Raw genomic sequence first — 24703 nt, 5'->3', positions numbered from 1 at the left:
TCTTGGATCAGAGGCCAGCCTGGCCCACCTGGTCTCTATGAGATCACGTGTGCCACCTAGAGTAGGAGGGTGCTCACAAAAGCACTGCGGCAGGAATACTGAATAATATGCCTACAACTGACTCTACTGGAGCTGTGACGAAGACAGAGCAGTGTGGGGTGTGGGAACATGTCCATCTTTGCAGAAAACAGACCACTAAAAGCAATTAGACGGGAGAGTGGGGCTGACTTCAAACAGAGAACCTATAATCCTTCAAAGAAAGGACCTTTATAAAGTCATAAGAGTATTTAGAGTAATTAAGTTTTTAATGGACTTATGGAAAGGTTATAATATGTAAACTGTAGCATTATATAGAAATCTAAGAAAAACTGTAATTCTCTAAATTATTAGCATTAATTATTTCCCAATTTTATTGCCATTAATTACCTGCGTCTAAATAGAAAATTGTGCAAATTAGTCATTGCACAAGCTTCATTCTTTAGGAAAGCAAAGGTAATAATTTGCAAATTAGTAAATAAGTGATTTTGGAGCGAACACAATTCTTCATTATTTGTACAATGGTTTCAAGGTAATTTACATCGTTGGCTATCCTGTAGAGTCATTCTATGAGGAAGGGGGACGATTATCAACCGATTATGTTGTTACTTGCTTGAAGACTCAAAAAACAAAGTGACTTACATAAGAGCACAGAATGGAAAGAAAATGGCATTCAGTGTGCAGATGTTTTTTAAAATAATACTTAGCAAGAAGCAGTAGTTACATTATTTGGGAAATTTGCCTATTATTTCAGAAAAAAACTTCATTTTCCCCTTTGAAATGACGGACCTACAACTCTTTTTACTGAGAAATCAAAAAGTTTGAAGAGGACAGAAGGGAAGGATACACCAAACCTAGAAACACTGTTGTAGTTTTAAATGTAAAAACCTTCATTTTAATTAAAATCCAGTCTATATTCTATAGGATACATAAAAGAGGAAGACTCCTCCATCCAATTTTTTTCAGTTTTTCCCTTTTGCTTGCTTAAGTCCAGAAGCAAATTCATTATAGCTTTAACCTAACGCAAGAGAAACCAACAGGACCTAAATCCACCAAACAACAATGAGCCCACCACTTATAGTGTATACTTACAGAATTAAAAATTTTGTAAATAAATGGCTCTGCAATATCCTCGGCAGCTGATGGTTCTTGTCAATAGGAACACTGTGGCCTTGGTCTATGGGAACAGTCAGGTTCAACTGACAGTTAACTTTCATTAAAACTTAATTTTTTATATGTGGAATTTTACCTTGAAAAGTTGGTTTTCATTAATGCTGAAGAGAAGACAAATGGAAAACACTCAAATAAAAGCTAAAATTAGTTTACTAGCTTTAATTATAAGACTTAATTGCACTCTTAGAGTTGTTGATTTGCAAAAAAAGATTTGAGTAGAGCCTACCTCCTGTTTAAGGGGCACTCAATTATCCTGGATTAGATGTTAGGTTTAGTTCAATGGATAAGGACAATTTTTGCATAGCCAGTTAAAAATGTCACAGGAAAGTGTATGGGGCATTTTCTCATGTTGTCCATTACATAAGGGCCCTCTGGGAAAATGCTTCACCTAGAAAAGGTCAGGGGCTATGGAGCTTGTTACAAAAAGAATAAGGAAGGAGATCATCCCCCTGAAGGGTAACATAGCTTCTAGACACTTCAAAATACATCAGTGTTTCTCTAGAAAACTCAGTATTTGGGATCTTCCAGTCAATGCGCTTCTCAAGGCATAAAACCAGATATTGACTACAGCCCCTAAAGTATTTCATTCCTTTATTTATTTTTAGTTTTTCAAGATTCAGCATTTTTCTCTCTCATTTGGCTACTGTTTTCAAGTCAGTACTAATCGCTCACTTCCCCACAGCATTTCCTTCAAGCAGTTGAAGAATTTGATGAAAAGTCCAAATGTTTAACTGCACCCAAACTTTATAGATAAAATCCAGTCCTATTTCATACTTCCAAACATGCCCTTTGGGGGAACTTAGAAAAAAGTTTGGGTGGAAGAGTGTATGTACCACCTACACTCTAACTGCACCCCGTTAGGATGACCCAAGAGGCTTTGCAATTCTCTAAGCTGTGAAATGGGGATTCTCAGTGATGGTCTTGCTCTTACCATGTGTGCTTCTACCAGCCTCCAAAGCCCTGACTCAGGGCTGAGCTCCACACTGGAAAAGCTCCAAGAGATTCTGAGCACCATGGTTTGGAGATGGTGTTCGATTGTCTTCAACTTAAGGACATAAAATTCTATGACTCAGAACTTCATCTTGCAGCTATGCCGAGTATCTTCTAAAGTTTTGGTTAAGCCTCTAGTTAAACACATCACCTCAATTTCAATGACTCTTTGGGTCAAGGCAATTCACACTTAAGAATTATTTTAAAATTTGATTTGTATTAAGGAAACTGCCAATGGCGGTGGGGGGAGGGCATCAATAGAAATGTATGCATTGAGAGACACAGACAACAAAGGAAGGATTAGTAAGCCTGACTTAGCTAGTGCTTGTCCTCACTATCAAGGCAATCAGACAGGTCTAAGAAACTGCCCAGAGCAGAGGGCACTAAGGAAACATGGTGACTACTATGCCCTTAAGAAAATGTTGGAAGAGAAAAAGGACATGACTGGAAAACTAGTGAAGTCTAACAAATGTCTGCAGTCTAGGCAACAGCGAAGCACCATTGTTAAGAACCTCACTATGGCGCTTTCTTAGAAAATTGGGAATCAATCTCCCCCAAGATCCAGCTATACCACTCCTGGGCATATACCCAAGGAATGCTCAATCATACCACAAGAGCACTTGCTCAGCTATGTTCATATCAGCATTGTTTGTAATAGCCAAAACCTGGAAACAACCTAGATGCCCTTCAACTGAAGAATGGATAAATAAATTGTGGCACATATACACAATGGAATACTACTCAGCAGAGAAAAACAACGACATCACACGGTTTGCAGGCAAATGGATGGATCTAGAAAAAATCATCCTGAGTGAGGTAACCCAGACTCAGAAAGACAAATATGGTATGTACTCACTCATAGGAAGATGCTAGATGTGGAACAAGGATGACTAGACTGCTACTCACATCACCAGTGAGGCTACCTGGAAAACGGGACCCCAAAAAAAGACACGGAGAAATGGACAAGATCTACATGAATAGCCTGGTCATGAGTGGGAACAATGAAGGGCGACAGTCGAGGGAAAGAGTGGGAGATCCTAGCTGGATCAAGAAAAGAGAGGGAGAACAAGGAATAGGAGACCATGGTAAATGAAGACCACATGAGAAGGTGAGAAGGGGAGGAAGCAGAGAGCTAGGGAGGCCCACGGAGATCCACAAAGATACCCCCTCAAAAGACTGCTGGCAATGGTCGCGAGACGGCAGGAACTGACCTACTCTGGTGATGGGATGGCCAGACACCCAAATAGTGGTGCCATAAACCCCATCCAAGGACTGAGGAATCTGAAGGCAGACATCCACGGCTGGGCCCCTGGTGGAGCACTGGGAGTCTAATTAGTGAGTAAGAAGAGGATTTATATGAGCGAGAATTGTTGAAGCCAAGGTTGGATAAAGCACCGGGACAAATAACCAAATGAATGGAAGCACAGGATCTATGAACCAAAGGCTGAGGGGCCCCCAACTGGATCAGGCCACCTGAACGGGTGAGACAGTCAGTTGGCTTGATCTGTTTGGGAGGCAGCTGTGCATTGGTGCCAGGTCCTGGGCTCGTTGCATGAGTTGGCTGTTTGAATCCTGGGACTTATGCAGGGACACTTGGCTCGGTCTGGGAGGGGGGAATGGACCTGCCTGGACTGAGTCTACCAGGTCAACCCCGGTCCTCGGGGGAGACCTTGATCTGGAGGAGGTGGGAATGGGGGGTGGGCTGGGGGGAGGGGTGGGCGAGAGGGGGAGAACAGGGGATTCTGTGGCTATTATGTGGAACTGAATGGTGTTGTAAAATAATAATAATAATAAAAAAAAAAAAGTAAAAAAAAAAAAAAAAAAAAAAAAAGAACCTCACTATGGCCATGGGTGCACACAGTACCACGAGATGCTAATGAGAGAAACTGACTGAAAGTAATGGTAGACTCTCCATTTTCTTTGCAACCTCCTTGTACCTCCAAGATCGTTCCAGACTTATATATAAATTATATATATATATATATATATATATATTAAACTGATCTTCCATCTCTATCTACATCATGTGAAGATTTTATCACCTGGTCATATTGTCTCTGCAATTTGAAAAGAAAAAGGAACCGTGTACTAAATGTACCCCCTTTTCAAAGCATGTGCCATGCCTCCCATTTCTACTGAGCCTACTGCTTTTCTTCCTCTTTTAATGTCCCTGTGCCTGCAATGGCTCAGAAATACCTTTGAGGTCAATGACCACACACTGTCTGTCGAAAGCAGACATCAGAATTGGTAACTAATCTCCACACTGACCTCATTTATCTTTGTCTGTTGTTGGTGTCTTAAATTTGTCACACACAAATGATCATGCTTATTTATTTATTTTTTTTACTGGATAATTTATGGTGTTAGTCTGGAGCCCTGTAAAGTATTATGCCAAAAAAAGAAAATATTTCTATGTAAGTAATAACAGTGGCAGCCTTTAGTTACACAGCTGTTGTGAGCACTCTATACCTCTCAAGTGGATTGACTTGTCTAAAATACCAAATTAATTTCTGTGCGGCCTTGAAGGAAAGCTTCGAATGTTCCCAAGTCTCACTTCTAAGTTCATATAAGTGTTTAAGCCATCACTTTGCCTGACTATCTCTGCTATCAAATCCAAGGAATAAACATGAAATCCTGTAGCAGATCAAATTCTTTACCAATGGTAAGTTTAGTACTCTCGGATGTGTGAGGCTGAAATGTTAGCCTTTTCACAAAAGGCTAATGAGCAACACGAAGAAGCAGCAGCGTCCAAGCCCACACCTGGCTAGGAGGACCATACGCCTCAATAAATGTCTCATTTTCATCTTCAAAACTCAGCTCCATCCAGAGGACCAAAATATTTATGTGTCTACTTGATACCAAAATAAAGCTTTTTTAAAAAAGCAATGATTTTCAGTTAAAGTGTAAAAGTTGAATTTTTGTAATAAAAAAGTGTTGATGAATCTAACACAATAAATTCCCTATTATCAGGCATAGTTAGAAAATGAGGTTAATCACATATTCTGGCTTATAGGGAGTTACCATAGAGACCGTGCACATATTATCCATTTCCAAGAATAAAAGACAGATAATATACACTCAACACCGAAGCGACACCGAATGTAATTTAATTTTCCTCTGATGAGTCAGGCGCACTTGATGATCCCACAGTGCCTCAGAACAATCACTGTGAACATCATCAATTATCTATGGACCCTATTTATATAGAAGTGCCACTTAATGGAGGTTTTCCATTAGCAGAAATAGGAATAATACAAAGGGTTTCTGGACTTCAAAACACATATATGTTGAAATTGTTGCAAGTTCAGTGTAATAACCTATTGTATTTGCAAAGAGCAGATCAGCATAATGGTAGTCTTGACAGGCTCTGGGAAGGCCTGAGAGAAGCAGACACTTATAAACTAGACAGAAATTTTTATATACTGATATATAAAAAGAATTTATATATCAGTAGCAACAGTGTAAAATTCTGGCACAGGAAAGTCACCATTTTTCCAGGAAATAAATATGTGTTATTCTCAACACACATGACTGGAAGGGGTATCATTAAAAGTGCAGCAGTCTCTCCCTCCTCACTTACACGGCACTAACACTAGGCTAACTGCATGATGTATACCCAAGCTCTCAAACTCACCATAGCAAGTAACTCCTGCTGTAGTCTAAAGTTTTCCATATCGTGACGCCATTACCAGAAACACTCCCAGACCTGTGCTCTCTGGAGAGTTAGCCACTCTGACCGTTCCCCACAGGTTCAAGAAGTATCCAGTGAGACAGCCCAGCAGATAAAGGTACTTGCTACAAAGGCTAGTGACCTGTGATAGACTCCTAGGACCCACACAGCGGAAAGAGACAATCAGCCCCTCGAAGTTGTCCCTAAACACCCATGAGCACTATGGCATGCAGCCCTCCCCAAAATAATAAATGTAAAAACAAACAAAAATCTTGTTTTCAAGAATATGTAATAACTTCACGTTTTGAAAACTATGAACCCTCTACACAATGTAAGAAACAGTACTTAAGTACCAAATATGATTCTGAGAATGAATAAGATTATTCTCAATTTTCATCTAAAAATTAAATAGATGGATAAGCTGTAAATTATTACAATATTCTTAAAACTACTGATTTTTCTATCTGTCCCTAATTCTAGGAAATGGTGTCTTAGATAAACCTATAAAAATAGGCCACTAGCCTTTATAAAGAGAACATGAATGTACATACATTCTCTACATTAAATATTGTGAAGCTTATATATGCACATCACTAATATAATAAATTATTTCTAAAATCCTGAATTCAAATGTATGCAAAGTTTGACCAACGCTGAAGGACTTGAATTAGTCACACACACACACACACACACACACACACACACACACACACAGCCTTAGCTTATACAACCAACTCTAAGTAGATAGAAACTTAAGAAAATATTTACAATTGCGTTAGATTTTCAGAGTGTTTTGGGTAAATGCATGGAGCCAGGCTGTTTACACTGTTCCATGGGATTACTGTTTGATCTTATTTAGCACATACATTTTACATTATGATAAATAAGGACTTTCAATGGAAAAAATATTTGTGTCCAGTATGATTCTCTCTCTCTCTCTCTCTCTCTCTCTCTCTCTCTCTCTCTGTATGTGTGAAGGAGTAAGGGACAGAAGGACAGAGAGATTTTTCTGCATATCCATACTATTCACTTTAAAAATAGGAATGAACACAAAAATACAACTGTGGCTTCTAGTTCTTGGGGCATCTCAATTTAACCCATTCTAATATAAGGTAAACAAGGAAAAAAGAGAGCTATATTCTAAGGGAATAAATGACAGATGCACTTAGCACTTCATCTATCAAAATCTACTTTCTAAGCATATAAAATCCCTCACCTTCCTTCCCCACACCTATTCTTTAAGGCACCTCATGGCTTCCTGACCATTGTCTTCGATGTATGAGCGATTTGCTCTAACTGAGCGTATGTTCATCTGGACATGGTGACACATGCCTGTACTTCCAGCACTCAGGAAGCCAAAGCAGAACCAGAAGTTCAAGCCCAGCCTGGGCTACATGAAACCCTGCCTTAATAATGATAATAATGATAATGATAGTAATAATAATAATAATAATAATAAGTTCAAAGCCCAAATCGGAGCTGCTTGTTTTGATGTACAGACACACACACACACACACACACACACACACACACACACACACACACACACACACATCTTTTATACAGAAAAAATAGTTTTGATTATAGTTCTGTGGTAGTTAAAAAAAAAATCAAACCCATTGCCTCTTAGGAACAATGTGATGGCCATGCTTTAGTCTATACCTATCTTTTAACAATGAGTTCTTCTTAGGACAAACATATGGATTATTATTAGTGTCAATTTCTCACATATTAATGTTGATACATTTTTATTACCAATGAAAAACATCTGGAAAATGATTCTCCTACATTTATGTCAGGTCAAGTCATGATATTTTGGTATGGTGTCCTCCAATAATACATAAACCAAACCAGTAACAGCTAAACGCTATGGTTTTGACAGATCCTAGTAAAACACCCATGCATGCTGACAACTGTGCCTCCACATGGATACTTACTGCTGTGTCTGCATCAGCGGCATGTTGGTGCTGTCGTAGTTGTCTGTGTGCAGGGGAGGGATGATTTCCCCAGTCACAGGGTGAAACACGGGCAGTGTAGACAGGGGCCATGCAATCTCTCTGTTTTTGGACATGTCACGAAGCTCCTTGGTAGATTTCTGAATAGAACTGTGATGGACAAGTTGGATGCTACATAAAAGAAGAAATAAAACAACACATTTAAAATGATGTATTAGCCTAATGAGTATCAGTTTGAAAAAGACACTTTCTTTAAAAAGAAGACATTATTGCTTTGGAGGTATCCTTCAAACTAGCTCAGAAAAACATACATCTCACACACCTTTATATAAGTCTCAAGTCAAACTCAGCTACTACGTTAATATTACAGCCCAAGTCATAAACTAGTTACCTATTTATTTTCTATGATTAAGATAAAATCATGATAGCTTTTATATTATTGCTTCCGGTGGGGCAGTATTTATAAATACTCACAGGAGTTTCATTTTATGGAAGGTTATTATTGTAGACTCAGGAAAACGTGTATGAAAGGCCTTGTCACCTGTCCTCTGGTTTATAGAAATGCAAATTGGGAAATCACATGATATCAATGACATGTTAATATTCTGAATCTGAAATAGTTTAGGTTTAATTTTTATCTAGGTTACCTTAGGTTTTGAGCCCTTTTTAATTTTAGTGTCTGCCCATCCTAAACTTCTCTATTTAGAAAGCAGCTTTCACGTTTGTGAAGTCAACTATGAATGATGGTGAATGAAAAGAAAGCGTGAGACACATGTACGACGGAGCATGATGGGAAACCAAGAAGTGACGGAAACAATGAGAAAGAAAATAACAGGAAAGAAGACACTTACTCTGGGGTTTGCATGTTTCTCTTTTCCCTAGAAACAAAACAAAATTTATGAATTAAATAATAGCATTGATATTTGGAACATTAAGACTATATGCTCATGGGACCTTGTGTGATGGGGAGATGCTGATGCTGTGACTCAAATGCAACCAGGCAGCATTTGCCAGCAGGTTTACAATATTGCTAGAATGAGTACACAGACAGCGATGGAATACTGATGAGAAACACACAGAAAATGGAAAAAATGGAGATTAAGAGTCAAGCTCTTGATTGAAATAAAGTCTATGACATAATGAAATCAGGCTAGATGAAGAATGGAGAATTTGTTACTTGCTGCTTTATGAGTTTTTGAGCCTTTGCTTTGTTACCCTGACTTCCAAGTAATCTCAGGAGATTATCTTAATTGACATAGATGTCCTGAAAGTACTAACTATTCATGAAGGGAAGACTCATTACTCAAATGATACCTTATTTTCATTAATTTACTCCTGGGTTATTTTTTTTAATATATTTTAAACATTTAGATTGTGTCACCCTGTTTGACAGCAGAATGACTTCAAGAAGAATTCTGACCATCACTTTTCATCACACTGACTAAGACAATTTATTTATTTAAATGCAATTACCATGTCAATAGACTCCTGTCTCTGCTCACACAAGATGGCTCGCATAACCACGGTGTCTAGTCTCAATTATTCTTGATACTGTTTTTCCATCATGAATTTATATCTAGCCTTAATCATTTCTGAATAAAGTCATTTTGGCCCCTAATTTGGTTTGCTAGACTCACAACTACTTGAATTCATTTTAAAGGGGAAAAGTACTGCTGTTTGACTTGAACCCAATTTCACTTCATTTCCAGTGTGTTTTATGAACTAGATGCAACAACTCTGCTTTTAATGGGATCGTCTATGTCGTTGTCTTAACAGGCTTGTCAGGTCGTTACTAGTGTTTGAAAGTACTCACACTCCTTCCCGTCGGCAGCACATGATATAAGCGAGTATTAGGAAGAGCACTAATGCTACCGCCGACGGTACGGCCAGTGTGACGAGGAAATCCGTGTAATAGTCTCTGCTTTTCAAAGAGTCAGAAGGGGGCTTGTACTCCCCACCATCAGGCAAGATCCCCTCACCACGAACCACTTCCTGATAGGTGGACACTTGCTTTGTTTTATCAACCTGATACAAAAGAAAATAAGTACACATCAAATTAATAGCCACAAACAGGAGCTTTTAAGATCCAGACACACCAAAACAGTCTTTGACAAATTACCTTCAAAAGCCAATTAGTTTCCCAATTACTTTACCATCCTGGTGTGTTGTTCTTTATCGGTGCTAGGGAAAGAGCGGATGAAGGCAGTCAAGGCTTTATCGGAGTCTATTTGTCCTAGCCTTCTTGCAACACAGACACATACACACGTGCAGCCATGAGATGTGTGTGTGCATGTGTCTGCTTGTTTACTGCACAGCAGAAGGCCTTAAGACCACTAAAAATAAGTTTCTTGTGATCAGCTTCTAGTGCAAATGTTAACAAACTGGCCAATGAACCAGTACACGAGGAAGGTTTGTAAGGTTACTGGAATAGGAAAAAGAAAAGACAATTTCCAGGGTACTACTCAATCTTCCTTCTATTTGGCTGACATTAATTTTAGTAAAAAGAGCAGAAGACAGCCCCCTCCAACGGTGTAGCACTACTACATTCTATTCCAGATCACGGCGTGCATGCACTCGGCCGGCCGGCGGCATGGTCGCTCATCTTGTATTTACTGATCTGCCTTCATTGTGCTACGTTTAATTCTACTGAGGTTTTTATTGAAGGGCATTAAAAAGGTAGCCACGTGAAATCTGTTTCATTTGGTGATTAAAAAAAAATGTTGGGAGAATTATTTTCGGCTTTATTCAGCATCCTCTGCTGGAAAACTGAGCTTGGTTTTCTGTCACGCCAGCCAAGCCTTTAGTACCTGCAGAGGAATCGGCACACAGCCTTCTTCCAAACAATAACTAAATAACTCAATTTCCTGGCTTTTTATTCTTGCTATTAGGAAACTGGTTGTCCAACATAATCTTATGCTTTTTTTTTTTTAAATTAGGTCCTGCTTTTACCATTCAAAAATATTTTTTATGTTTGTTGTAAGACTGTGTTATTTATGTTTATCTTTATTTTATTTTATTTTATTTTATTTTTAGGCAGGATGTAGTTTCAGCTGGCCTGGAGCTCCTATATAGAACAGGCTGGCCTCAAACTCACAGAGTGCTGGGATGACATACATGCACCACCACACCCAGCCCAGTAACTCCTTCACTGGAGCCTCCTTAAATACTAAGAATTGTTAAGAAATATTTTTGTGGAATGACATGGCACAGAAATAAATATATACATGTAAAATTAAGATGAAAATTCCCAAACTTTCCAGTTATAAAAGCCTTGCCCTCAAAACTTTCAAAAGGGAAATAATTTTTAACTTCTGCAAGTTGGACAGTGCTGCTAAACATAAATTCACGTAAGAGCACAGCCCCGAAGAGAATGCGGCTGGCAGGGCCTGCTGTCGCCTGGTTGGGGAGAGAGGAGTGTGTGGCAGGCATGGTCCCAGCTGCTCCCTCACAGCCTCAGATGATTAGCACCATGACTGAATTATTGCGCTCTGCAGTGCTAATATTTACCCAAGATTGTACATAAACCACAGTTTAAAAGAAAAGTAATTTTATGTGATTTAGGAAGGCAAAGAACGGGTATAATTTTTCCAAGATACAAAAGACAGGAGAAAAAGCACACAGGGCAAGAAGCCACAGGGAACGCCGAGCAGCGCAACAACGTGAGTAATGTGTTCTCTGGCCGGCCCGGGGCCCGGGAGGCCGCCTGCAGCCGCCTCCCTAAGACATGGGATGACAGTTGTGTTTATGTGTCAGCAGCTTTGTTCAGACGTCAGTTTTAAACTTAGATCGAAATCACTCGCCATCAATCATAAAAAGTGACAGAAGTTAAACCTAAAGGTCACCAAAGAATTAAAGGTCACAGAGAATTAAAGAATCTCAATAAGCCCAAAATATTGCATAGAGATACAAAGAAGACAGGCACTGTGGATAAACAGGAATATTATACATCTCTTACACATAAGCGTGTCAGACCACTTACATTTTTTAGCATTCAAATTCAAAACATGTTTGCAACTGTCATAGAACAAATTTAATCAATAAAAAAAAAATTAAGGTAGTTTTTTTTTTTAAAAAAAACAAACAAACTTCAAATGTTGATACATTTATTTTTAAGGCTGTGGGCAAAATACTGTCTTCCCTCAGAAACACTCCTGTCTGCTGAGCTCTGTCACCTGAGTTTGTGGAAGCCTGGGTCACAGCAGAACACAGCTTCACCTGCACTCTTCACTGTAGTCCTTTCCCTCACAGTGAGCCAGGGCGGCGCATTCCACTCACCCCACACTGGCTTCCCAGTGTATGCTGAGTTCACAGCCTCCTGCTTGTCCAAGAGCTTCATCTGGACCACCCACGAGCTAATTCAGCCTCAGCAACTAATCAAGTGTGGAGTACAAAGGTGGTGGGACTCTTTCTTAAGTGGATGTACCATCATCTAATTTACCAAATCCTTAAAAACAAGGAAGTCCACACAGTTGACAAAGAAAACCGAGGATTTAATCCCAACAGCAGTTCAGGCTCTAGTCAGATGTTATGTCCAGACACAAGACTCCTAATTACATTTGCAAAATCGAAATTTAAAAAAAGAAAAAAAAAACTCACCAGTGAAATTTTGCACCAGTCAATGTAAAATTGAGTTCGAAACTTTTTATCGCATGTGATCACAGGCTCCATTTCTTGACTGCATCTCAACTGATTCTGTGGATTTTCAACTTCTCGTAAACAAGAAGAAAATGCAACATCGGCACCAACCATGACATAAACGCTGCAAAAATGTGAAACTCTCAAGTTATCCTTTAAGAAAATTGAAAACACTGAAAAAACAAACAAAAAACAATTTACCCCTGAAAACAAGACTTATCCTTTTGAATTGAGGGATTAACCAGAACCATCTCTGAGGTGGGAGTTAGGCTTTCAAAGCAGCAGTTCATGGAGGGCCTCCTGCTGTCCATTCCTTTATTCAACCAATATTTACTGAGTGCTTAGGTGTATCCAGGACCCTTTCCATCCTATGTGAATGTCTAGAAGTTATATTTCATCCTTTTTATTGCATTCAAACCAGCTACGTGCTATATGCCCTGATTATTATATTTGGTCGACTACTTACAGATAAATTTGTTAAGAAAATAACCCTATCACTAAAATAATAGTTGTAAGTAATGGCTCTTCATTTGATTTCATCATAATGCAATTATGACATTACCCCTGTGAGCAGCCACGCTCTCTTTTGACTTCATTATTCAACTGGACATTTCTGTCAGTGTTTTGAGCACACAGACCCCTCTGCTAAGAAGTTCACCTAAGAGAAAACTGTTGTTTGGGCACCAAAGGAGGCAAACATATTTTCTTGAAGAATGCCCTTAGAATTATGGGGAAAAAAGTCCACCGAATTGAGAAAGAGGATGTTCACAATGAAGCAGCCACAGAGGCAGCTGTGACAAGGACAGTCTCAGACAGGGATCTTATCAACTTTCCAGAGAAAAGGAGAAAACAGAAAAGATTCGAGAATTAGCTACTTATAAAATCTGATAAGGCTATCAAGGCTCCAGCTGTCTTTGGGGGAAAAAAAACACCTGATCTCAAGACTCATAAAGTCCAAGAAAGCTAAAAAAGAAAATTTTGAGTAAACAAAACAAATTTGGAAGAGGAACAGTGAAGGTTTGCAAATGTACTCAAAGCTACAACATAAAGATATAGTGTGTACTACATGGAGTTAGACATACAAATCAATAAAATAGAACCCAAAATCTAGAAATCAACTCTCATATTTAGTAAATCTTGTAAATGTTGTTTCTTGTAACAAGTCTGATGGAAGCTGAATAATATTTACAATAAATGGTCTTAGAACAATTAGGTATCCACATGAAAATGAAGAAAATTTTAAGTCTCACCACCACAATCTCATGCCATAAAAACCAAGTTAACTCAAAACTGATCAAAAAAGACTTCTGGTTTTGGTCTAGCTAGCACAGGAGGTTGGCAATCACCACCATATTCTACCATTAAACAAACAAACAAACAAACAAAAAAATAAACAAACTGAAAAAAAAAAGAACAATTTTTAGGCCCATAAGATAAATAAGGCCATAGAGAAAACTGATGCTCTGGGACTTGGAGAGACCAACAGATGAATACAGAGAATCAAAGCCTCCTGGAAAAGAAGTCTGCCAGCCCGAGGGGACTGTGAGGTGGTGCAAGCGGAAAGCTTAGCTGCAGTTACAGAGCTGCTGGAGGGTCAGTGTAGAGAAACCCGAGAGTCACAAACTCCCCGGCAGTCTGGTCATCAAGGACCCCGCATTTATGTGCGCTCTCACTAGCAGACCTGGGTCCACGTCTTCGGGAAACACAATGTGTTTGTTTGTGCTGTTGGCAAAAAAGAGGGGAAGGAACAATTCCGTTCTGAAAAAGGTCTGCCTTCAGGAGAAACAGTGCAGCGCCTCAACCGCGGGGACTCATGGAGGAGCCCAGCAGACCCGAGACGGGAAACACTCAATTCCACCGCTGTGGCGACCACTCAACCCCACAATGCTCTCAGCTCCCAGGCACAGGCTCACTTAAAACTGAGACTGATTTCCAAAGCCGGAGAAACCTCTTCTAGTCCCACATCTTAACGACCTCTTAACTTACAGCAGTTCCTTTTACACAGCATCAGTCCAAATATCACAGCTTGAAAAAAAAACGAACAGAGTCTGAACCAGACCCAGCAACACTGGTCTACATAACGTGAGTTAAACAAACAAACAATAACAAAAAAACCCTCAAAGAACAATCTTACAATATTTTGAGATAACTATAAAGAATGTCATAATTTTTCCAAATTTGGGGGGGCTATAGCCAAAGCAGTCAGTTCTTAGAGGGAAATGTATAGCGTTGAATGCATATATTAGAAAAGAGAAAGATTTAAAATTAGTCACGTAAACTTCCATTTTAGGAAACAAAAGCAAAACAAAACAAGTAGGCAAATTAAATCTGAAGTACACAAATAAAAAGCAACAATAAAAATCAGAGAAGAAATGAATGAGTTGGAAACAAGACTGAAGAGGAAAATCAAAGAATGAAAAGGAAGTTTTTTTAAAAATGATAAACAGGCAAATGGGGGTATACAAGTTGTTCATATCAAAAATAAATAGTGCACATTACAAGAGAGTTCATGGCACAATAAATCAAGGGATACCACGATCATCTCCATACGTAAAATCCGATTGTGCACATGAGTAATTATGGGGAGATCCGTCTCACCTAACTAGGAAAAAGGGAACAAGTGGGGGAGACCACCATCCCCCACGGAAAGTCATCAGGAACCAGCCCTCAGTGTGGGGACAGCAGACCCACACACTGCAGTCAGACTTCCCCACACTTTTAAGGGAATAATGTTAGTTTCCTGCAAAGTCATTCAGAATACAAAAGCCAAGAGAGCATTTTCTAGATGGTGCCAAAAATCTAGCACTTGCGAGGCAGAGGCAGGGGAACCAGAAGTCTGAGGCTAGTCTCACTCACCACCCAGTAAGTTTCAGAGTATATATAAAAACCCAAACAAAATGAAGAAAAAAAAAACCCAGCAAATTGAATCTAACAATGTATAAATAAAATTATAAAAGGGGGCCATGTAGAATTTATCCCGGCTATGAAAATAAATTAATTTATCACATCAGTGAATTGCACAGAGAATCATCTTATTAATAGATTAAGAAATATCATTTAGCAAAATCAAACATTCATGAATGATAAAAGAATGGAGGGAACTTCCTAATCTCAATATGGATCATGTTTTTTGTTTGTTTTTGTTTTGTTTTAACTTTGAAAGTGTTTTTTTCTTTATTAAGAAATTTTCTACTCACTCTACATACCACCCACAGATCCCACCTCCTCCCTCTTCCCAGCCCTCCCTCCCAAGCCACCCCACATCCCCACATCCCCCAAATCAAGGTCTCCCATGGGGGGTCAGTAGAGCCCGGCACACTGAGCCTAGGCAGGTCCAAGCCCCTTACCACTGCACCAAGGCTGTGTGAGGTGTCACACCATAGGCACCGCATTCCCAGAAGCCTGCCTATGCACCAGGGATAGATCCTGGTCCCCCTGCCTGGGTGCTCCCCAAACAGTTCAAGCCAAACAACCATCTTCCGTATCCAGAGGGCCTAGCTCTCAGGAACCCATAAGGATGACACCACCTTGGATTGCTGGCAGTGGTCCTACTCTGGTGACCAGTTTAGCGAATACCCTAACTATCATCATAGAGCCTTTGTCCAGTGACTGATGGAGGCAGATGCAGAGATCCATGGCCAGGCGCCAGGCTGAGCTCTGGGAATCCAATCTATGAGAGAGAGGAGGGATTCTGCAGGCGAGGGGCATCAAGATCATGATGGGAAGAAGTGCAGAGATGACTGGCTACACTATTGGAGGCCCATGAACTGTAGACTAGTGGATCATCTTTTAGAATCAAAACCAGCTAATGATGAATAGAAAAAAAATACTCAAAGATTTCCCATGTCAATACTGTACTGGAAGTTCTAACTAAAGTAGTCAAAGAGGAAAAAGAAATACAAGGTATGCTGATTTGGAAGAAATAAAAACATCTGTTCACAGATGACAAGATCCAAAATAATGCACAAATGCCTCTCAGAACATTCATTACAGTAAGTTTACAGAATACAGCAGAACACACAGGCAAATGCACTGAAAATTGTTTTCCTATGTACCAGCACAGATGGATCTTGAAACAAAAGCACATCCCCTTGACATTAGAACCTAACAAAAATAAACTAAACAAATCTTTAAAAGTACATTCAAACTATATACGAGAAAAACAAAACCTGATGAAAGAAATAAGAAAACAAAATTAATGGAGAGCAATTTTGTTTACCAATAGGAAGACTCAGTATTGTGAAAATGATAGTTCTTTCCAAATTAATTCATAATCTCAACGAAATGCCAATCAAAAGCCCAGTGATTTGTTCTGTGAATATTGACAAACTGGTTGGTTCTAAATCTTACAGAGAAACAAAAGACTCAGAACATCAAACATAATATTGAAACAGAAGAGCAAAGGTAGAGGACTGAACTAACCCACTCCAAGACTTTCAATGAAGCAAAGCAATCAAAACAATGTAGCTGTAGTGAAGGGCCGGACAAGGAAGTGGAGCCAAGGAGAGCCTAGAAGAGACCTCTGTAAGTTGAAGACCCAGAGAAGACCTAGAAAAGACCTGTATAACTTACAGTTCACTGACCTGTAATGAGGAACACACACACTAACATCAGTCTTCTCAACAGATGGTGCTGGAACAATCATGTATACATTTAAAAAGAAAAAAAAACTACAATTGAGTCTTCATATATACCTTGTAATCGTCACAAGTGTTACCTCCAAATCAGTCACAAACCTAAGTACAAACTGCAAAACTACACAATTCTAAGAAAGTAACACGGAGAAACACTAGATGACTTTCTAGAACAAGGCGCTAAGGGTATAATTCATGAAATAAAGGAATTGATAAAATAAACAAATTTAAATTTTCTCCCCTAGTAAACAAACTTTCAAGGAAACTGTCCAGAGCCTGGGTGGAAACATCTGTTGACCTCTTATGTCATAAAAACTGCTATCAAACATAAACCAATAATAAAATGAAACTGACTTAAAGGTTTCCCAGGGTTGGGGGAGATGGCTCACTTGGCAGAGTGTTTGCCTAGCATGTACAAAATCCTGGGTTCAGTCTCTAGCACCTTATAAACTGGGCATGGCAGTATACATCTGTAATCCTGCAATCCAGGCAGTGAAGACGAGAGGATCAGGAATCCAAAACCATTCCCAGCTAATGAGTGCAAGACCAGTTTGAGACTGTCTCAAAAAAATTTTTTTAAGTAAATAAATAAATAAAATTAATTTCAAAAGAAGAAAAACCTTAATAGATAATTTAGCAAGGAAAATATACAGAGAGCAAATAAATATGAAAGGTGTCCCATATCACATATTATTGGGGAAAAACTGACTACAGCAGCATTGAGAGACCGGAAATAAACTCTGGAACACAAGGAGAAGCTGGAACTTTCCTGAATGAAGTAACACAGTGTGGTACAGCCAATGTGAAGACAGCCTGACATTTTCTTACAACATTAAGCATATTTTACCTAATGGCCCAGCTACTAACAAAAGGATCCAGCACTTAGACCTACACAAAAACACTTTTTAAATAAAGAACAAAGAATCTTTATTTATAATTGCCAAGGACAGAAGCAATCTGTATATCTTTCAGTGGGAGGAATGGTTAACTGTGGTACATCCAGAAAAATGAAATATTATTCAGCGCACGCGCGCACGCACACACACACACACACACACACACACACACACACACACACAGAGGAATGAGCTATTAAGCAAAAGAAACTTAAGTGCATGTTACTAAATGAAAGAATATAAAAAGGGGACACGCAGTACTAGACCAACTATATGAACTTGTATGGCATTCCAGATAACGAAAACTCTGGGGAGACTAAAAAGATAGCTGCTAGAGGGCAGAGACAAAAGAAAGATGAAGAGGGGAACACAGATGATTTTCAGGGCAGTGAAACCACACAGTGTGATATGCCATAAAGTGTATAGATGCCATATGCAATTTGTCCAAACCCATACAATGTACACCACCAACAATGAACCTCCATGGAAGCAATGGACTGTGGCTGATGATACATCAGTCCTGTCCATCAACAGTAACAACTTGACCACTTTGGCAAAAGATGATGATGATAACTGGAGGAGCTACAGGTGTGGGAACAATGGCATACACAGCATCTCTGTCCTTTCTCTTTGTTTCTATGAAGTTAAAAATTCTCTAGAAGTAGTTTATTTAAAAAGGCATACGGTGACTTAAATGCAAGAATTACAGCTATTAACCCTAAGAAGAAAATAGGAATAAATCCTTGTGGCCTTGGATTCGGCAATGGTTTTTTTAGCTTTGACATCAAAAGCTCCAGCAGTGACAGCAAAAACTAGATAAGCTGAGCTTTATCAAAATTAAAACATTTCATGCTTCAAAGAGCAACAACAAGAAAGTCAAGATAAGTTACAAAGGGGGGTATTTACAAATTGCATGTCTGATAAGTCACTTACATCCAGAGTATGTAAAGGAATCTCACATCTTAAAAAGACAAATAACCCAGTTAAAAAATGGTCAAGGATCTGAAGAGCCATATCTTCAAAGAAAATTTGAAAAAGAATTGTTTTGTTGCATTGCATGTAAAAAGTATATGGAAAGAGACTCAACATCATTGGCCCCTAGTGAGAGAGACATCAAATCCACAAGGAGATACCACTTAATTCCTGCTAAAATGATGATAATCAGAAAGCAAGATGAAAGCTGGTGCTAGGAAGAATGCAGAAGAATCAAAACCCTCCTAGTCTGCTGCTGGGAATGTGAACCGGCTCAAGGCTTCGGGAAGACAGCTTAACAGTTCCTCCAAAGGTTACATACAGGGTCACCAGATGACTCAGGAATTCTATTCCCATGGATATGCCTAGGAGAAATGAAAGCAGATCTCTGTGCAAAATGTATAGCTGGATTTCACAGCAGTAGTATTTCTAATAGTAAAAATGTGAAAATAATCCAAAGGCTTGTCAACTTATGAGCAAACAAATGACCACAGCCGCAGAATATTGTCTTACTCACTAATAAGACACAACGAAATATTTTTCTACAATGGATAAAACTTGAAACCAATATATTAAACGATGAAAAAGCCAACCACAACAACCACATACTGCACCATTTCATTTATGTGGAATGCACAAGGAAAGGTAAATGCAAAGAAATAGCCAAGTAAACTAGAGTTTGTCAAGAACTAAGGCTGTTGGTGGTGACTACTGATGCGGACAGGGGCGGGAGTGGAGAACTCCAAGATGGTAAAATTTACCTCAAGTTTATGTAATGGTCATCCATTCTGAATGGGTTAACTGTGTGATATGTGAATTCTACCTTAATAAAGATGTTATTTACTTAATTTCTGAGACAGATAGGATCTCATTGTTATAATATGGACTTACTATAAACCCACTATGTGGCCCAGATTGGCTAAAAACTCACAGCAATCCTCCTGCCTCAACCACCTAAGTAGCAAGGTTATAGACATGAGCCACCACTCCTGGCTTAATGCTATTGTATTTTAATGTGAAATAAACCAAAACATGATATAAAAATTCAAAACTGTGTCAATGAAAGCATGATGTCACGGCCACATATGAGATGACAACTGTCTGCCATATGGCTGTACAAATCTATTTTTTTATATCAATTTTCATTAGGGCTGAAGTTTCACAGAAGAGACAAGTTAAAAACACCAACTATATGCCTTTGGGGGAATAAAGAATAAAGAATGCACTAAGTTAAAGATCAAAGGAAAATTTAGAACAAAAGTAGATGTAAGAAATCACTGGAAAAGTCAAGTGTTCCGTGATATATTATGTTTATGAATCACTGCCTTCCTGCTTCACACAAACCAATCTCCATCCCCTTATTAACTGCCTGCCCAACACCGTACATTCTTTTTCTTGATAACTGCAAAGTATTTTCATAAACAGAGACAAATGGATGTGTTTCTCACAACTGTTAAGAGCCATCTTGCTCAAACATGACAGTGATTTGCATTTACAATTAGTAAGATTTTAGATTAATTCAGCTGAAGTTAATATAAATAAGCATAAAAAGTTTTGGTACTTTGAAATGTGTTTTTCTCTTAAATTATAAAAGCAATATAAAAACATTATAGAAAACTTGGAATATAAAAAAGAACTCATTTATATTACCATGATAACTATTTTCATTTTCCAATGTACCTTGCAGAATATTTTTCAAATGCATATATTTTAACCTAATTGCAATCATCTCTAAAATTTAATTTTGTATCCTGCTTCTGCACTTAATGTGTCATGAGCATTTTCCATATTGTAGTCTTTGTAATTATGGTTTTATGGCAATGTAATTTTTTAAGTGCACATGATTTATTCAGCAATTATTTTAGAGTTGGACATGCAGTTGCTTCTAATTTTTTGATGTTATAAATAAGATCGTAAAGCCTATCTCTGTGTATTTTCCTTACTGTTGCTGTCTTAAAAGACATGCCTAGAAGTGGAAACATTTTTATGGCAGTTGCCACTGTGCCAAGTTACTTTCATCTCTACTAGGACGATCCATAAACTCCTCAAACTTGATATGTTCTGAACTGAGCTCATCTTGACCCCACCCCACCTCCACCTGTTCCTCCTTCTATCTCCTTCTCCTCGTGATTGGCAACCCCAGATGCTCAAGTCATGAACTCCAGCACCATCATCTTTGACTCGGCTCCTTCTCTCACAGCTCAATCCATCATCAGCTGCTGACAGTTGCCCTGAAATAACTCGCAAACACAAGTGTCACTTGGTCCCATCTCACTGATACCATTTTAGTTTGAGCCGCACACACCCTACATGGGGGCAAAGCAACAGCCCTGTAAATGTTCTTAAACCTGATCTTTGCCATTGTCCTCTGCAAGCCTACTTGCTCAGTGAATAACTGAGCAGATGGAAAGCATTTATCAGTTAAAAACACAAACAGAATACAAATGCCATGATGAGTAGTCATAGACAGTAGACTTGTCTCCTAGGTCAAAAGGTGTATTTGTTGCTTCTTTTGTAAAATAAGCAACTTTGGACACATTGGCTCTTTCTAATATATAATCTTATATGAGACCATACTTAATACCAACTCAATGCTGTACATGAAAAAATTATGTCTCTCATGATGTTTTCATTTAGGTATCTTTTGGATATATATTAAAAAAAATTCTTATCAATTAAAATGAAGATAATTGTTATCTTGAACCCAACCATATGTTTTCAAATGTGTCTAAACAGTTGAGATGGGCACATATTGTCAGGACAAAGCTCTAGGTCAGTAGTTCTCAATCTCCCCAATGCTGCAACCCTTTAATACAGTGCCTCATGTTGTGGTGACCCCCAATCATAAAACTATTCCACTGTTACTCCACAACTGTGATTTTGCTAGTGTTATGAATCATAGTGAAAATATCTGATATGCAGGACATCTGATACGTGACCCCAATGGGGGTCATGACTCACAGGTTGAGAACCGCTACTCTAGATGACTATAAAGTATTATGCTTCAAAATGCCAGGAGCTTTTGTACTCTGGATAAAACTCCTTATAAACAGTTTTATTACAATTTTGAACACCTCAATTTCCCTTGAGTAGAATGTGCTTGTTGAGGCATTTAAACATTTGATGTGAGGAATCAACAAACAGGAAAATAACTGTATTCAAAACAGCAAGACAGTGATTACGATGAATACATATTTTCCATAATTGTGCTACTCATGGGATACATTTGACTCCTGATCTTGTGCCCAGAAGAAACACAAACCAACTTGAGAATATATCCATGCATGTTACATGTCACCCAGGAATGTGAGCTCTCCAGGGAGGCAGCACCGTCTTCTGAGGTGCCTCTCAACCCACTCCTTTTTCTGTATACAATTTCAATTAACTAAAAAAAAGATGTAAAATTAAAGATTTATAAAACTGTTTATAAGATATATAACCAAATGACTAAGTAAAGCCCAGAAATCAAAATTATAAAGAGATTAATAATTGCATTTTAATCTAGAGTTTTGAGTTTGTAGTGAACTTCCTCATATTAAAAATAGAAAAAGAAAAAAAAACAGTTAAAAATATATTATCTTCTTAATAATAAAAAGAAGGGTATGGTTACTTCTCAGAGACCTGAAGACAGGATTATTGTAACTTCTGTGAGAATTGGTATAAATTAAAGGGAGACTGAGGGAGGAGTAGAGATGCTGTGTGGATTTACGATGGCCCACGTTTCATGGATGATGCCCTTGAGCCATCTAAAATCTGCACATCTATAAACACTCCTTCATTCTGTCTCATTTTACTCTACACTGTATGTGATAAGCCTAACACAGAAGCTTTCCTATCAACCATTTTCTGCAAAGATCCCTTTGCTTCAGGATAATACCCACCCAACTTCCATAGACTATAATGTCTTTCATGGTTCAGCCTTTGGAAGCTTCATAATTATCACAATGTTGGGGAAGTACAGACATGTGAAATCCTGGGGCTCACTGTCCACCCAGCCCAGTCTAATCAGCAAGCCTCATGCCAGTGTGACCCTGTCTCAAAGGAAGAAGGTGAACGGCTCCTAAGGAATGACCACCTTTGGCTCATTCTCTCTCTTTCTCTCTCACCGAGAAGGGAAAAGATGAGGGTAATTTCAGAGCTGAGCACCCTGGCCCAGCATCATGACTTTCCATTACCACAGTATCTGGCAGCCACTGACTTACATTCTCCTCCTCACTTCTCACTGAGGCTTCTGACACAGGCAAAACCCAGCCAGTTAGAAAGAGTATTTTATGAAATGATGCAGAGAACAAATGAAGACAGTTTCTCTGCCACTGATTGAGGTTAGATCTGCACGCTTTGGTCACCAGAGGAAATAGGTTTGACAATCTCTTATGAAAAGTGAGTATATTCTTTAATCCTCACACCCCATCATTCCCTTCATAGTCACCATTTACACCACATCACTCACCCGGGGTTGGCAGCTACCATATGCCTAGCCTGAAATACGACCCTGCTCTTCTTCCCCCAGCTTTAGCCCAGGCTAAATACATCTAGGAGTCCTCAGCCTTTGGCTCTATGTCAGGAGCAAAAGCAACACCAAATCCATGCACAGAGGCTTTGGGGTTATGAATCTGGCAAGTGAAAATGATTCTTTTCAGAGGGCTCAGCCTTCCTTTGCAGAAGCTTACTCACTTTGAAGTAAATCTTTATAATTGTTTTCTGTTTGATTTAGAAGAAGTTTGAAAGCTGTCAGCAGGGTCTGTAGAGCTGCGAAGATGCTCATCATGAAGGATGAGCTAGGATGCTGCAGAAGGGGCTCTGTTGCCTGGAATTGAATGGCACCTCTGGCCACAGATGGGCATAAAAGGGTCTACTACTAAGAGCCACTCTAGGTCCCCTGTTGGTGATGCCACTACACATACCAAGCAGAGAAAACACAAATGTCGTTAGTAGATTGTGGTTGCCATGAGTTAAAAAAAAAAAATGGTAATTTCATGAAGATCTTTATTTTTTTCCTCTAAATCTTGGAGCACAATTTATATTAAGTATTAAGAGAACACATTTATTAGTTTCTTAATTACTATTATGAATGCATACACATTATTTTAAAATAAGATTATAGAAAAGCAATATCTGAAATTCTTTGGCCATATCTACCCTTCCTTGTTTATATTTTCAATATTTCATTTTACATATATTTAGAGTGCATGACTTTTTAAATGCAAAGGCAAAAAATATATTAAGTGAATTACATATATACACTATGTATCATTTTAGAATGTATTAAGTGAATTACATATGCACTGCATACATCATTTAAAAGAGTATTAAGTGAAATATATATATACACACTATATATCAATAAAGAGAAAGAAAGGCATAGAGCTGAGAAAAGTGTGGAATTTACTTATCCTCATATGGCAATGTGGATAAAGAAACTTTTGTTATCTTAACTTTATATAACAACTAAAGAAAATATACAAATCATTCCTAGGGACACACTTTTCTCCTGCAATTGTAACTCAAGTAGGGTCTTATTTCACTGGGCCTTCCATGGAGACTCTAGAGGGACAGAGCTGGCACCAGGCACAATTTATAGAAACACTATTTTAAAAGACTTCTCCTATGCATACTTTGCAAAGGTTAAGGCTTAACATTAAATTAAAGCTCATGGAAAGCATTTCAAGTTGGGCAGGGATCTGAGACAAGAGTCTAAATAAGTGCCACAGGGCGGGCTCTCTTAAATAGCTGACAGTGGAT

The 24703-nt window shown here is 38.6% G+C and overlaps 1 protein-coding gene across 9 annotated transcripts in view; it reads right to left on the bottom strand.

Moving 5' to 3' along the window:
- Positions 1-24703, bottom strand: part of Sgce (sarcoglycan epsilon) — a 72092-nt gene that overhangs the window by 7515 nt on the left and 39874 nt on the right. For 4 of the 9 annotated variants that reach the window (XM_006991195.2, XM_016009480.2, XM_016009483.2 and 1 more), the window contains 4 exons: positions 12421-12583; positions 9638-9849; positions 8676-8702; positions 7807-7995 (listed from right to left, as the gene is read on the bottom strand). In XM_006991195.2, coding sequence (XP_006991257.1) covers positions 7807-7995; positions 8676-8702; positions 9638-9849; positions 12421-12583 — 591 coding nt within the window. Of the gene's footprint in view, positions 1-7802; positions 7996-8675; positions 8703-9637; positions 9850-12420; positions 12584-24703 lie in introns of those variants that run through there. The other 5 variants (XM_016009485.2, XM_076566228.1, XM_016009482.3 and 2 more) reach the window with 2 other exon arrangements.

This window comes from Peromyscus maniculatus, chromosome 3 (genome assembly GCF_049852395.1).
Source record: "Peromyscus maniculatus bairdii isolate BWxNUB_F1_BW_parent chromosome 3, HU_Pman_BW_mat_3.1, whole genome shotgun sequence".
NCBI lineage: Eukaryota > Metazoa > Chordata > Mammalia > Rodentia > Cricetidae > Peromyscus > Peromyscus maniculatus.
This window is presented reverse-complemented; position numbering and strand designations above follow the sequence as displayed.